Consider the following 15590-nt stretch of genomic DNA (forward strand, 5'->3'; position numbering starts at 1 on the left):
TGTATATCAAGAGCAGCCATAGATAAAATGAGTGGGCATGACCATGTTCCAATAATACTTCATTTACAAAAACAGTTGTGGGAGAAACAAAGACACACACACAAAAAAGTTGTGAGTAGGATTTGACAAAAGTGAAGTTTGCTAATCCTGTCATAAGCATTCAAATGTTCCATGACCACCAGAAATATTTACGGGAAACCAACCTGCACCATACAACCAGTCTGGCTATATCCCTGAGTCATCTTAGAGATTCCATTGTGACCCTTGAGCAGAGGGGCTGGTGTTTAATAACTTAAGCTGTGATACCTCTCCACCATTAGTGGGTGACTGGTATGAGAAGGGAGTGATTGAGCCATATTCATTTGATGGGCAGAGCCATACTCATTTGAATCATTTAATTTATGCACTCACAAAGTAAGCTTTCTATGTTTTGAAACAACAAAAAATGATAAATAACCCAACTCCTCTGCCTATCTTACTTGATATTAATATCAGCTATAGCGCTATCTAGTGTGGTACCACTAGCCACATGTGGCTGTATAAATTTATACTTAAATTAATTAAAGTTAAATAAAATGTAAATACAGTTTTTGTGTTGTACTAGTCACATTTCAAGTGCTTAATAGCCACTGTGATCAGTGGCTGCTATATTGGACAGTGCAGGCGCACTGCAAGAAAGTTCTGTTGGCAATGCTGCTGTAGAATTTGTAAGCCGTGAATCTTGAACAACTCTAACTTTGGAGTTTAAATCAGTATTTTTTAGCCTCCTTGTTCCTCTTTATTCATTTAGCCAAAACTCATTTTTTAATTAAAGTAAATATTATATACTGTTTTATTTTAGAGAAAAGGAAATGTATTCCATGGTTTTAAGAAAATTACTTAGTAAGAACTACGGGTCATATTCATTGGATACTTTGTCATTGAAAGTTGTGAAATTGCCTTATGTAAAGTTTATATAAAAATGCTATGAACAGTGAAATTACATTTATTGAGTAGCTTGTATGTGCTAGGCACTGAGTGCCTTACATATAGTTGAAAATTAAGGGAACACCAAATAAGCTGGTATTTGAAACCAAGCCTATGTCAAGACTCCCAAGAATTTTGCTGTCAGTGCAGTGTGCTACTTCAGGTTTACCAAAGCCTAGGGTAGGTATTCTACACATTTTATCCCAAGCACCTGTAATTCCCTGGAGATGTTTTCTTGCTATAACTATGTTAAGTTAAATGAGGCAAGTATCAATCTTCCTTAAAGATTCTTAAAATAAGAAATCTAACCTAGGCTTTTTTCCCCTTAACAAGCATGTGGGACAAGAGGAAAAATGCCAGTGATTCTATTGCAATTTGGCAGACCAGTCTTATTGGGATTTATATTATTTAGGATTACTGGAATTTCATTTATAATATTATTCCTATGACATTAATTTAATTTGTATTATAATTATCAATAAGATGACTGATGAGAATTATAGGTTTGTTTGAAGATTATTTTTACAGGACAGTGCAATAGAGTCTGATGTCTTTGATGAATTACAAGACCTCTTTTTCCAAATTATACTTCCAAGATTAGATTTAACAGAAAATAGAATAAGTTATAACAATTAGGAATATTTACACAATCTTTATTTTGCACAGGAAAACAAGAAGATTGTTTTGTGAATGTTTTCATCTTAATAAATTGTCAAACAGGATTCTTTGAATTTGATTAGGGCATAGAAAAATTTCACTCTGGGTAGCTGTAGGACAGAGGCAGCATCATCTCTTTCTTAGACTCCATTTGTTAATTATTGTTAAAGAATAATCTTTTTAGGCAGGATCTGGAATTTCATTATTTGTCATAAAAAATGTAAATCATGTCTTCAGAACACCATTTTACTGGCAAAAGTGGAGAAAGAGATAAATAGGATTTAATTTAATAAAAGTAAAACAATATTATAATACATCCAGAGTTAATCTTTCATATCTGTATGAAGCATTTCCTTTTACCCTTAAAAAATAAGTCTATGACCTGATTCAACAATTAGTTGTAAGCTATTAAAGCATATTGAAATGATAATGGGAAAGATAAGCTCCAGAATAGACTTTAGGCATTTGATACTGTGGTGTTTGTCTTTGTGTGCAGGAGACGGATGCTGAGCCCTTACTGTGACACTCTCAGAAGTAATCCATTGCAGTTAACTTGCAGACAGGACCAGAGAGCAGTTGCAGTGTGTAATTTGCAGAAGTTTCCAAAACCTTTACCTCAGGAGTACCAGGTAACACTTGTTTGGGGAACAGTTTTAGGAATTAGCTTTTTAAAAAGAAGTCTCCATTCAGAAGTCTGAAGTAGAAAAGTAAATTCTCTTAAGATATTCATTTATTTTCTGTAAGTTAGAAAAACCTGAAGAATCTTCCATTTCTTTATAACCAATGTGCTAATCAATATACCTAGCAATGCCTTGGAATAATGGTAAGAGGCATTAATAATATTTATTTGATCTATTTTTAAACAGTTTATATTTTCTTTCTAATTGTTTCCAAAATCATTATCTTTATTGTCCTCTAATTTACACTGAAAACAACATTCTTTAAAGAAAATGACAGGTAATCTAATCCAATTGCTTAGAATGCTTGGAAGTTCTGCTTTAGAAAAGGTTTGACTCATGGGATCTGAAAGGGGAGGGCAATGGTCCCACATGTTCATTCTGCATCTCTGATTTGACATTTAAGTATTTGCTGTAGTGACTATCTGTAAAAAGCTCAGCTCTGCCTGCCATTTACAAAGGACCCTTTAGTCAGAAATAATGTCTCAGAAGCTAATTTTAAATGATTGCTGTTAAATTTTGAGCTTTCATCATGTTTATGACCCTGCTAAGTGCTGTAGACCCCAGAAGATGGCAATGGTATTTCTAGGCATAGCAATATAATTCAATGAGTTGGTGTAAAATGTGAAATTTTACAAATTTATGTGGTACCTTGTTCCTTTGGTATTCAAAGTATTTAATATACATAATCTCACTCATTGTCTCACAGTTATATTTCTTCAAATTTGTCAAAAGTACATGTAAATTAAAATTTTAAATCAAATTTTAGTCAAATTTGTCATCTAATAAAAAACTTAGACTAATTTACTTACGTTGCTTATTTCTAAAACTACAACAACCTCAAAGTACCCCTCAGGTAGTATATTACTATCTTTGTGCTGTGCTATATATGAAGAAAAGTACATTAATATCTTCTTTGTGTTACACAGCATTGGAGGATTGCTGTACATTGTCTGTAGACTTTGTTTTGATCTTACACAATATTTCTTACTCTCCTGTCTTCCTTTTTTTCTTGTAGTACTTTGATATACTCAGTGGAATACCTGCAGAAGATTTGTCTTATTATGGTGGTTCAGTAGAAATTGCTGACTACTGCCCTTTCAGTCAGGAATTCAGTTGGCATTTAAGTGGTGAATATCAGCGCAGCTCAGATTGTAGAATATTGGAAAATCAACCAGGTTAGTAGTTTACTGAAATAACAAGTTATTGAAGTGACATTAAATACTAAAATTACATGTCAGCAATATAAAACAGTGGTTAAGGGCACAGACCCAAGAACCAGACTGTCTTGGGATTATATTGTGGGTCCACTGCTATCCATCTGTTGTAAGTAACTTAACTTCTTTGTGCCTCAGTTTCCTCCTCTGTACAAAGTGAATAATAATACCTATCTCATAGAGCTGTGAAGATTAAATGAATTCATACAGTAAGTGCATTGAACTATCACACATACAAAGAACTGTTAGCTGTTAGATCCACTTGCATATGTGTGCACACACAAGTTTTTAGTAATACCTTAGATCTATGTGACACTTCTGATTTGCAAAGCACCTTCATTTTTATTATTTGATTTAATTCTTCTGAAAACCTGATGAGACACATAGAGAAGATATTACTGAATTTCACAGATGAACAAAGAGGCACTAAATTATTATTTAATTAACTCCCCACAGTTAATTGGGGTCAGTGCAAGATCCTCCAATACAGAGCTTTTTTATTAAATCATATTGGGTATCCTATTTTTGCTCTGTCCTGAGGAATGTGTATTTTATGTAATTTAGAAGTAACATGTCATTCTCCACATATCAGAATAATATTGTCCCATGGCTAGAGATGCATTATAATATCATTTACTCCCTTTTAATACATATAAATGAACAGCTCATCAAAGGAAAAAACAGTATGGCAGTTGGTATTTAGCGATTACTTACTGCTCATACTACTTTTGTAAACAGAATGTCCTCACATCTGATATGTCAACAAAGAGCATAAGTAGTTTTTCTCTCTGTGGTCATCAAAATCTTTAACCTGGTCCTTTTTTGTCCCTCCTTATTCCATATTTTATTACTGACTAAGTCATTTAGATTTTAAATTTCCATAATGGTTTTTCCTTTTATTCTTCAGCCTAGTAGATTTAACCAGATTTGTTCAGTCATTTTTTTCCATCACTCACCTAACTTAATAAATGTCTAAAAACTTGCAACTACTCAACAGTTCTGTGTTAAAGCAAAGAAATGCACAGATCTGTCAGTTATGGGTTTGCCAAAAATATAGTACACAAATTTATTGTTTTAGAGCTGGAGTTCATGAACATTTATTATAAAGAGCAAGATATTAATTGCCTTAGGCTTTGTAGCTCATGCAGTCTGTTGCAGCTATTCAACTCTGCTGTTAGAGTGTGAAAGGAGTTACAAACAACATGTAAATGAGCGAATGTGGCTGTGTTCCAATAAAACTTTTTATAAAAGCAGGTAGCCCTCAGGGTTTGGCCTGAGGGCTATAGTTTGCTGTCCCCCCTTTGACACTGTCCACTACTGTTTTTCAAGGACTTTGAAATATTCATAAATAAAAGAAATACAGAGTTCTGTTTAATTATTTTACATTTTTTCTTAGCTTCTACAATTAAGATTTTTCAAAACTGACGTAAAATACTTATCTTTATATTTCAAAATGGACTAATTGAACATTCTGCTTTCAAAAGATAAAAAAGTTATTGTTGGGGTTTACTCTCATTCCTTTATCCATTAGCCATTTAGAGGTTATTTAATCCACCCCATACCTTAGCAGGTTAGTCCTTAGTCTGAGACTGGATCAGCATGTAATTTATTGACTTCCAGGAGATAGAATAAGGTGAAAATACTAGGAAGTTTTGCAAAAGTTGCAATATCCCCCAAAACCCTTCATTATGTAAGTCACTTGGCTTCATCCTATCATAGGTCACTGGGGTGGTAGCTCCTATTTAGGCCACCAGTGATGATTCATCATGCCATTTCCTCTATGTATCTAATTTAGATACTTTAAGCCCAGTTTTATCTCGTTTCTGGTGTAATAATTTTATCTCACTAATTATTTTATTGAGAAACCCAGTTTAAGTTTGGAGCCCTATTTCTCTTAGTTTTTTTAATTGAAAATTTCCATTAATCATGTTTATTTTTTTTTAATTAAGGTATCATAGATATACAATCTTATGAAGGTTTCCCATGAACAACATTGTGGTTTCGACATTCAACCATATTATCAAGACCCCCCCACAACCCCATCGCAGTCACTATCAGTGTAGTAAGATGCTATAGACTCATAACTTGTTTTCTCTTTGCTATACTGCCTTCCCTGTGATCCCCCTAATTATGCATGCTAATCAGTATGCCCCTTAATCCCATTCTCCCTCCTTCCCCACCCACCCTTCCTAATCCCTTCCCTTTCGTAACCGCTAGTCCCTTCTTGGAGTGTCTGATGCTGTTTTTTTCCTTCAATTTTGCTTTGTTGTTATACTCCACAAATGAGTGAAATCATTTGGTACTTGTCTTTCTCTGTCTGACTTATTTCACTAAGCATAATACCCTCTAGCTCCATCCATGTTGTTGCAAATGGTAGGATTTGTTTTCTTTTTATGGCTGAATAATATTCCATTGTGTATATGTTAATCATCTTCAATTTTTAAAGCAGCTTTTAATCATAAGAATGGAATGCTTTCTTGTTCTTTGAGCCAAAAGTCAATTTTTAAGAAAACTTCTCTGGTTTGCTTCAGACCTTTCTAAAAACTATGGTGCTGAAAAGTACGGGCCTCATTCAGTTTGTCTAATTCAGAAGTCAGCATTTGTCATGGAAAAGTGTGAGAGGAAGCTGAGTTACCCAGACTGGGGGAGTGGGTGTTATCAGGTAAATGATATGATTTTTAATAATGATTATTATATTATTAAATATTATATAATTTTATCTCATAGTTTTTATATTTTCAAATACATTTTGTATCTTTTAATATAATTAATTTATTTATTAATACTTTAATTTATTGATTTATGTAAATATTAGTTTGGACACTTGTGTTTTGTGAAATTATTGTCATTTCTTTGAGAGAAATTGCCTTTCTCCATTTTGTTTAAATATGTATGTATACACATACACACACACACACACATATAATGGCTGTGTATCAGCAAGTTTTATAATAATTTTATGTCTGGGTATATATCCTAAGAAAATAAGGAAAATATGTAATTTTGTTGTTGAACAAATATTTCTTTGTAATGGGAAGATTGACAGTTTTGTTTCATAAAACCTGAAGAAACCATGGATTTAAGAATAAATCAATCAACTACTGATTAGTAATGAGTTTTTTCCTTTGAAATTAGAAATCCAAAAGGGACAAGCTACTATTTTCTTTTTTTTTTTTAAGGTTTCATATTTAATTTAATAATAAATTCACAAATACATGAGTATTTTGTGCCTAGTGGCCTTCCTTATATTGTTTGTATTTCCAACAAACCCTTCAAAAGTGGGACCTTCCCCTGGAGAGGAGCATGAAAAGATTCCCAGCTGTGATATAAACCTTAAAAAGGGTCATATGTGCCCTGGTTGTAAAGCAATCAAGAAGATAATTTCATGTTTCCCAAAGTACTGTTTTCTGAATTATTTTATTTGCACAGCCAATATTAAATGACTGTCACTATATTAAAAACTTGTTAAGATACAGCCATTCTATACTTAGGAGTATTCAGCTTAAAGAATATTCCATTTTACAGCATTTTACTACGCAGATGGACAGTGACTGTGGAGGGGTATGTCTGGGGGACTTGGTGAAGGGGGGAGCCTAGAAAACATAATGTCCTTCATGTAATTGAAGATTAATGATACCAAAATAAAAAATAAATAAATAAATAAAATAAATATTCCATACCCTACTAATGTATGTCAGGGAAGAGCGTATGATCCTGAGAACTGAAAAATAAGAATTCCTTATGTCATTTCCACTGCAAGAGCTAAATGGAGTTCTGTAGCTGGGAATTTAAGTTACTTTAAAATTACTTATCAAATTAACTTTTTGGGTAATGATTTATATAGATATAATTCATACACCATATAATGCATATAAAATTATCTTTTAAAACCTTATAAAAGACAATTTTAAAAAATACTTTCCAGCTATAATCTGACAACTGTAACTCAACAACCATTTTCTGATAAAGTTCATTAAAGATTTGTGTATTGATTAAACACATAACATTGATCTAGTTCTAATCATAATACATGATTTTGTTTTACTGCCTTCACTTAGCACTTTTTATGTAGAGCAAAATGCTTTTATCCAAGTTTATCATAATTAGGGAAGTTATTTTCTTGTTATATATTGAGTTAATTTTTACTTTTTGCAGTATAAAAAGGCTTTATAAGAATATTTACAAATTTTACCTTTTTAAAATTTGTTTTTTAAAATAAATTTCCATTAAGTGAGACTATTAGGTTAAAAGGGATAAAGCTAGGACAGTAACAACTGTAATAGGGAAATGACCCTTTCAGGCTGTTTTAATGTTTTATTAACACCACCACCAGCACAAAGGGATTATGCAGATTTGTAATACTTGTGGCTTCCCTGTACCTAGTATTATCATTTAATTTTGCTAATTTAATACTAACCACCGTTTATGTGGGAAAATGTGAATGATTTTCAAACAACATATGGATTAGCTATTTTGTTTTTTAATTTATTTTGACAGAAAGTTGTACAAATGGTACAATTTTTTTGTCATTTAAATGCAAATTTCCAACATGCTGCCCCTTTACCCCCAAACACTTTCTGCGTTTCTTATAAACAAGCACTTCCTCCTACATAACCAAAAAAGTACCAAAAAATCAGGAAATTAACGATGATACATCTAATTCTCAGACCCCATTCAAGTTTTGCCAACTGTCCCAATGACACCCTTTTAATGGTAGGATCTGGACTAATATGACATGTTGTGTAGTTGTCATGTCCTTGGTTTCCTTCAATCTGGAACAGTTCTCAGTCTTTTATTGACTTTCATAATCTTGACACTTTAAAATATATATAAGCTAGTTCTTTTCTAGAATGTGTCTCAGTTTCGGTTTGTGTGATGTTTCCTCATGATTAAATTCAGGTAATATATTTGGGGCAGTAAAATCACAGAAATGATGCTTATGTTCTTCTGATGATACACTCTTAATTTGTCCCTTTCCTGGTGATGCTAACTTATTCATATCTACCAACCTTCACCACTGTCAAGTTACCCCTTTCTCTTAATTAATTCCCTTTGCAATGAATATGTGTTTGGGGGAGGGTACAATTCAATAACCAAATTTTTAATCATACTTTAATTGTATTGATTTAGGTATATATATATGTATGTTTATGTGTGATAAAATATGGGAAAATGTGTATGATTATATATACTGATATATATATATTAGTATTGACTTGTGGATTCCACTTTATTCAGTGAGTATTACCATTACTATCATTGGATTCCACTTTATTCAGTGAGTATTACCATTACTATCATTATTTATTTTGATACTCAAGTTGCTCCAAGTTTGACCAGAGGGAGTCCCTTCAGGCTGGTTCCTTTGTCCTTTTTAGCCTGTCCCTATCTTTCTTTGAATATTTCCCTATTTTCTGGCACAAGATATTCTAGGCTTATCTTTACTTTCTTTGCTCCAGTCCTGGAATCAGCAATTTCTCGAAGGAACTCTAGTTTCTTTTAGTGGAGTATGGTACTTGGAGACTAAGATCTGGGTGCTGGATGTACTGTTTATTTCTATTAGAATATAGCTGCTCCTCAAGACCTCTTGGTGAACAGAGCTAGGAAATATATGTACGTATGCAATTTATACATATGCTCATACATGTGTTTGCACCAATATCTTTGATCCCAGTCTGGCACCAGAGCATTTATTTTATTTTTCTCTCTTTCCATATTTGTAACTCCTTTCTCTGACAGAGAAATCTGGCTCTCATTGTCCTTAATATGCTTACATATTTGATCTGTTCACATTCCTTCCATCTTTTCTCACTCCTGTATGATTTACCCTCCTTACTCACTTGGACTCTGACACAACCTACCAAATCCCATCTCTTGATCCAAATTCTGTACACATCTTTATGATATAGTGCTTTTCTTCCATGAAACTTTCTAATCTTCATTGTTCTGGGGTTTTTTAAATCATTTATTGACTCTTACTCATGAAACCGTATGACACTGTTAATTTTTGGGGAAAAAATTGTATCTCACCATCCTCTCCTCAGTTAAAGCTGCTAGAGGGCAGGCACTGTGGCATGGACTTGCATATTCATGTCAACACCAACTATGATACTCACTTAATTCTCACTTAAAAGAATGATAACCTTGTACAGTAGCTCTGCTTGTGGTTACTGGATATGTGGGTCATTGAATGGCACTTATGGAAGAGGTTACACTTTGTTCTCTTGAGCTTACTGTAACTGAAATTTCCAAATGAGTTTTTTCTCTGAACAGAGAATCTCAGATAGAAAAAAAGAATAAAGGACTTTTACTGTCTACATTTCTGTGCTGTATACATTTTTTTTTCACAAGAAGTATTCTTTTGATAATTTAAAACAACTAATAAAATTTGATTTATAAAATGTAGTGACTTGTGGAGAGAATCCCATGAGTAACAGCTCTTTGATTTAATATGAAGTATGTGAGGATACTGGAATCTATGGAAATGCTGTTTTGATAACTTGGCTTCAGGGGTTGTAAATCCAAATTGTATGTAAAGCTGTGCATTACCTTGTATTTTTGAGGAAAAGTGTCCATAGCCTTCATCAAAAATTTTTTTAAGGTGCTAGACTAAAAGTTTAAGAACAACTCCCATATAATGAAATTCTTTTAGAACCTGAATAACTTAACCTTCTTTAAATGAGATTAGAGATATGCCCATCTCCCAAATTGTGTTTTATAGCCAGTATTTTTAGTAAATTTAAATGTAATTTCCTGCAGTTGAACGAAAAGGCACACATAGTAGAATCTTACTGAGCTGATATGTTTTTCCTCTTTGAAGGTTTCTTGTTCTCCACAAGGTCTGAAGGTTTGGGTCCAGGATACTTCATATTTGTGTAGTCGGACCGGGCAGGTCCTCTCCATCAGTATTCAGATGAATGGCTGGATTCACGATGGCAACCTGCTCTGCCCATCATGTTGGGACTTCTGTGAACTCTGTCCTGCAGAAACAGATCCTCCAGCTACTAACTTGAGCCGAGCTCTACCACTGGGTGAGTAGTCTCTGTGGGTAAAGAGATGAGCTCTTCTTATGTTGAAAATACCCTTCTTATGTTGAAAGTGCCCTTCAGTGAAGTGCTTAAGCAGGTTGAGCATCTTCTCTTCTAATTGCAGTTTTATGGGAAAACCTCCCTCCCTCCATCCTTAAAGATTTGAAAGTGGGTAAACTTGTGACTTCTGTTCAGTAGGAGCAAGGGAGAAGAAGCTTTCTGTGCGAAGAATCTCTGACTTACACGAAAAAATTCATTGAAGGTTATAAAAAATGAGTGTTTCAACCATTCAATTTGAAGTTGAGTAAACAAAATTCCATTCATTAAATTAAAGAAGCAGTTAAATATATTTATAGCTAGATGAGGTGAAAGAGAGGGAAAGACACTAGAAAAGATCTCAAAGAAGGAATTGACATCCACAAAGAACAGAAAGATGCGAAGAGACACAAGTATGTACACACACAGTGAGAGAGAAAGACAGGCTGGCAGAGACCAAGTGGTTTTCACTGAGCAATATTTTCTCATTCTGTAAGACTCCAGAGAGTAGAATGGAGACCAGTAGTTTGAAGTTGTAGGGAACCAGATTCCAGTTAAATCATTTAGAGCCAAGAGAGGAATGGAAATAACTGCTTTGAGAAGAATGCATTCTCCATTATTGAAGATGTGCAAACTGAGGCCCATGGCCAATTTCTAAGAGTTAGAAAAGCAGAATTCATGAATTCTTAATTAAAGCTTTGACCGATCATCCATGAGATTTTAATTAAATGACCCATGAAATGTTATGGCAGTTAGACAATTTAGGATCTGAGTAATAAAGATCTTATGCAATTTTTTGTTTTCTTAATTGGAGGTACTTTTTTAATGGAACTGTATAAACCTTTTGTCTATTGCATAGTTGAAAAAGAAAGGCTACTTTCACTTTACTCAACTCAAAAGTTTCACTGCCTCTAAAATTTTTCAGTTCACAACCTTTTGAGTGCTTCCCAGATATGATCCAAAACTGGCTCCCATACATGGTGAACAGGGAGAGACAGAAGAAAAAAGGTGGGCCACTCCAGATTGGTAGGTGGTAGTTAAAATAAACGTGGGAACTTACATATGAGGCTTGTCCTGGGTGGGCCGGGTCAAGGAACTATTAAACGATTAGTTCCTGTCCTGAGAACATGACAAAGACAAGTGAACCTTTTGGAAGGAGGTGGGAAGTACAGATTGCAAACCATTCTGCCTCCTCTACCTTCACCAATCTGTACTTTAGACTGTACTTCTTATCCTGCTCCCTTTTTATCAGTCACCCTTCTGATACTGTGATGTTATGATATTTCTTTGCCTGTTAACCATTTCTATGAGGAATCATGCTCAGAAGAGTACTGTAACCTCCAAATCACTACCACGATTTTGAAACATGTATAAATACTACAAGAATGGCTATCTTTTAGGCATTGCTTTTTAAGCATTGTAAGTATCACTGATGAAATTCTAAAATATGCTAACTTTCCATATTTGTTAATGTGTGTGAATAGAGCACACACTGAGCCTTTACTGAATATTTATTAAACTGTGTAACAAGAACTATAGCAAACTACATATGCTGTTTCTTGCAGGTAAATAGTTTATTTCTTTTTAATATTTTCTTATGACTCACTAAACTTGTAGAAATAATATTTGATGTTTTAAATGTACTTGTTTGAGAAATACAAATAGTTAAAATTCACCTATTATGAAGCTTATTAAACAAATGATCAATCCTTAATCTGTCTTACAATTTAAAATATTTAGGCTTTTAAGTATGCCTTTATTTATTTTTTTTATAAGATATCATTGGTACTCACATGAAAAACAATGTGGTTGCTACATTCACCCATATTGTTGAGTCCCCCCAAATACCCTAATGCGGTCACTGTCCATCAGTGTAGTAAAATGCCACAGAATCACTACTTGTCTTCTCTGTGCTGCAGTGTCTTCCCCATGATCCCACCACACTCCATGTGTACTAATCATAATACCCCTCAATCCCCTTCTCCCTCCCTCCCCTACCCCTCCTCTACCCCTCCCCTTTGGTAACCACTAGTCCCTTCTTGGAGTCTGTGAGTCGGCTGCTGTTTTGTTCCTTCAGTTTTGCTTTGTTGTTATACTCCACAAATGAGGGAAATCATTTGGTATTTGTCTTTCTCCAGCTGACTTACTTCACTGAGCATAATACCCTCTAGATCCATCCACATTGTTGCAAATGGTAGGATTTGTTTCTTTCTTGTGGCTGAATAGTATTCCATTGTGTATATGTACCACATCTTCTCTATCCATTCATCTGCTGATGGACACTTAGGTTGCTTCCATATCTTGGCTATTATAAATAGTGCTGCTATAAACATAGGGATACATATGTCTTTTTGAATCTGAGAAGTTATTTTCTTTGGGTAAACTCCACGGAGGGGGATTCCTGGGTCAAATGGTATTTCTATTTTTAGTTTTTTGAGGAACCTCCATATTGCTTTCCTAAGTATGCCTTTAAAACATCAAAACTGCTGAGATTCTACAGGAAGTATAAAAGATATTCCTCTCCCCAAATTCTTCTGATTTTTGTTATTCTCAGGTATTAGTTCTCATAGCCTTTTCTTACATTTGTCATTTCTTTTAGAATGTAGAGTTCTTACCTTCTTTTCTCTCTCCTTTCCTGTAGTTATCACTTTTAAATTCTAGGGTGTAATTAGATAGTTCTATATTGCCCAAGATAGTTTTCACTAGTGAATATAAAAGATTAATTTCTAAATTCTGTCTGGTCTCTTAAAATTGTAGGGGTTGTTTTGTTTCCATTTATGGAATGCTAAACACTTTGCCAAGTGCTTCCTGTCTCTGTTGCTGTATTTAATCATCACAAAATCTAATGAGATAAGAATTATCATTGTATACATGAGAAAACTAAGGTGTAAAGAAATTAAGTAATGTATTCACTGTCACAACTAGTATCGAGGTTGAGATTGAAACCCAGATCTGAGTGTCTGTAATTCATTTTGAAACACCATATTTAAGTCTTTTTGTTATCACAGAAAGGGCAGTGCTTTTGAAGGACAACACATGTTCTAAAGCTGCCATTAATGTTTTAGTAGCTTGTTAAATTTTAGTACTAACAATAGATAAACAGTAGTTTTCCTCCTATTTCCTTTGGACAGGTTGAGATTCAGGAGATAAAGGGAGATGCCTGTGTTATCAGTGACTCCAGGGTCCATTCTTTATTTAGCCAAGACCACTCTCCCTGCCTAGGCCAGACCTTACCCGATCCATGTTCTGGGTTGTTGGAAATGTTCTGTCATTAGCACTGTCCAGTACAATCATCATTAATCACTGTGACTGTTGAACATGAGAAATATGGTTATAGGACTCAGGAACTAACTATTTTATTTCACTTTAATTAATTTAACTTTAGGTAGCACATATAGCTAATAGCTGCCATGTAGGAAAATGCAGCTCTAGGCCAGAGGTTCTCAAACTTAGCGTATATCAGAATAATGTTAAAATCGCTAGGCCTCACCCTCAGAATTTCTGAGGGTTCAGAAGATCTGGGTTGGAGCCTGAAATTTTGCATTTTTAGCAAGTTCCCAGGTGATGTTGGTGGTGTTGATCCAGTGACCACATTTTGAGGACTGTTCTTGGCTATGCAGGATTTTTCTAAGATTTAACAAATAATTGCTGATTCTACTGGGGATGAATAGAAGCTCTCCATGGTGTTCTCTCCAGTAACTTGACTCTATCATCCTACTCATCCTATAGCTGCAGACCAACCCGAGTTTTCTTACCTCTTAAGCAAGTGAGATTTGAAGCTTGGTTGGTTCTTTATTAGTCAAAATATTAGAAAGGACAACTCATCCTAAAATGAAGTCAGGTTGACCTGGTCTCTTGACTTCTATAAAAATGTTTTCCTTTCTGAGTACTCTTTTGGAAAATAGAACAACTCATGGCTAAATTAAAATATACTCTTTGTGCCCCAAACCCATAGAATCTTCTGCTGTACCCAAATCAAGCCTGGGTTGACATGGATAATGGGTAGATATTTAGAGATCAAGGATTATATGTCTTGGTTTGCCTGGGACAGTCCATGTGCCTGTTGTCCCGTTTTAATTATTAATAGCATTGCCTGTGTTTAAAATAATCAAAGAGAACAATTTAGTTGATATAAGCATATGGTATTTCACACTTCATGAGGGGGCAGTCTTCACTCTCAAGAGTCCAGAGAACTACAAAATAAGGGAAACGGGCCACCAGCAGGAAACAAGAAGTATTGGGCTTAAGTGGGCTGCCTCTGACCTTCTTAGAAGGATCGTGCAACAAGCAAATATGTAGAGGGCCCAGAGTTGGCTTGGTAGTTGGAGATGGGCTGACTGGATATGTGCTTCTGGTCAAGCAGAACATTTCCAGGAACATGAAAGTGATCTAAGTTTCAGCTTCCTGAAATGGCACTGCAGGAACGAATGGCTCCATTTTGGGACTAGAAATTTATTTCAACACTTGTCTCAAAATGTCCTGATTTGGGGGTGATAAAACATATGGTCACTCTACTTAGAAGGGACAAGGAAGAAGAGAAGAGAATTCTGCATCCTGCATCAGAATAGCAAAGGTACTCACTTACTTTCCTGTGTAGCGTATTTAGCTTTCCTGGGATTCTATCTGAAGACACCACTTTCTTTCTTTTTTTTTTTTTAATTTTATTTTGGTATCATTAATCTACAATTACATGAAGGACATTATGTTTACTAGGCTCCCCCCTTCACCAAGTCCCCCCCACATCCCTATTCACAGTCACTGTCCATCAACATAGTAAGATGCTGTAAAATCACTACTTGTGAAGACACCTCTTTCTTGGATGCCACCTATTGACCTTGATATGGTGGGTATATCTTCTTTTCTTTCTACATAAGTATTTGTTCTTTTTCCGTAAGTGTAAAAAATTGACTTTACATATCTGGGCTTTAGGAAGTCATTCTTGGTTCTACTTTCCAAGGTGGTCTTGTTCACCTTTTAATAACTACCTGTATTCCTCTGTCAATATTTAG

The 15590-nt window shown here is 34.6% G+C and overlaps 1 protein-coding gene across 4 annotated transcripts in view; it reads left to right on the forward strand.

The window, feature by feature from the left end:
• The window catches only part of LMLN (leishmanolysin like peptidase), a 135257-nt gene that overhangs the window by 84833 nt on the left and 34834 nt on the right, over positions 1-15590 (forward strand). For 3 of the 4 annotated variants that reach the window (XM_073231484.1, XM_037013178.2, XM_073231485.1), the window contains 4 exons: positions 2120-2252; positions 3319-3478; positions 6049-6179; positions 10338-10548. In XM_073231484.1, coding sequence (XP_073087585.1) covers positions 2120-2252; positions 3319-3478; positions 6049-6179; positions 10338-10548 — 635 coding nt within the window. Of the gene's footprint in view, positions 1-2119; positions 2253-3318; positions 3479-6048; positions 6180-10337; positions 10549-11506; positions 11590-15590 lie in introns of all 4 variants that reach the window. The other variant, XR_012129168.1, reaches the window with a different exon arrangement.

The sequence above is a fragment of the Manis javanica genome, chromosome 3 (genome assembly GCF_040802235.1).
Source record: "Manis javanica isolate MJ-LG chromosome 3, MJ_LKY, whole genome shotgun sequence".
In the NCBI taxonomy this organism is placed as follows: domain Eukaryota; kingdom Metazoa; phylum Chordata; class Mammalia; order Pholidota; family Manidae; genus Manis; species Manis javanica.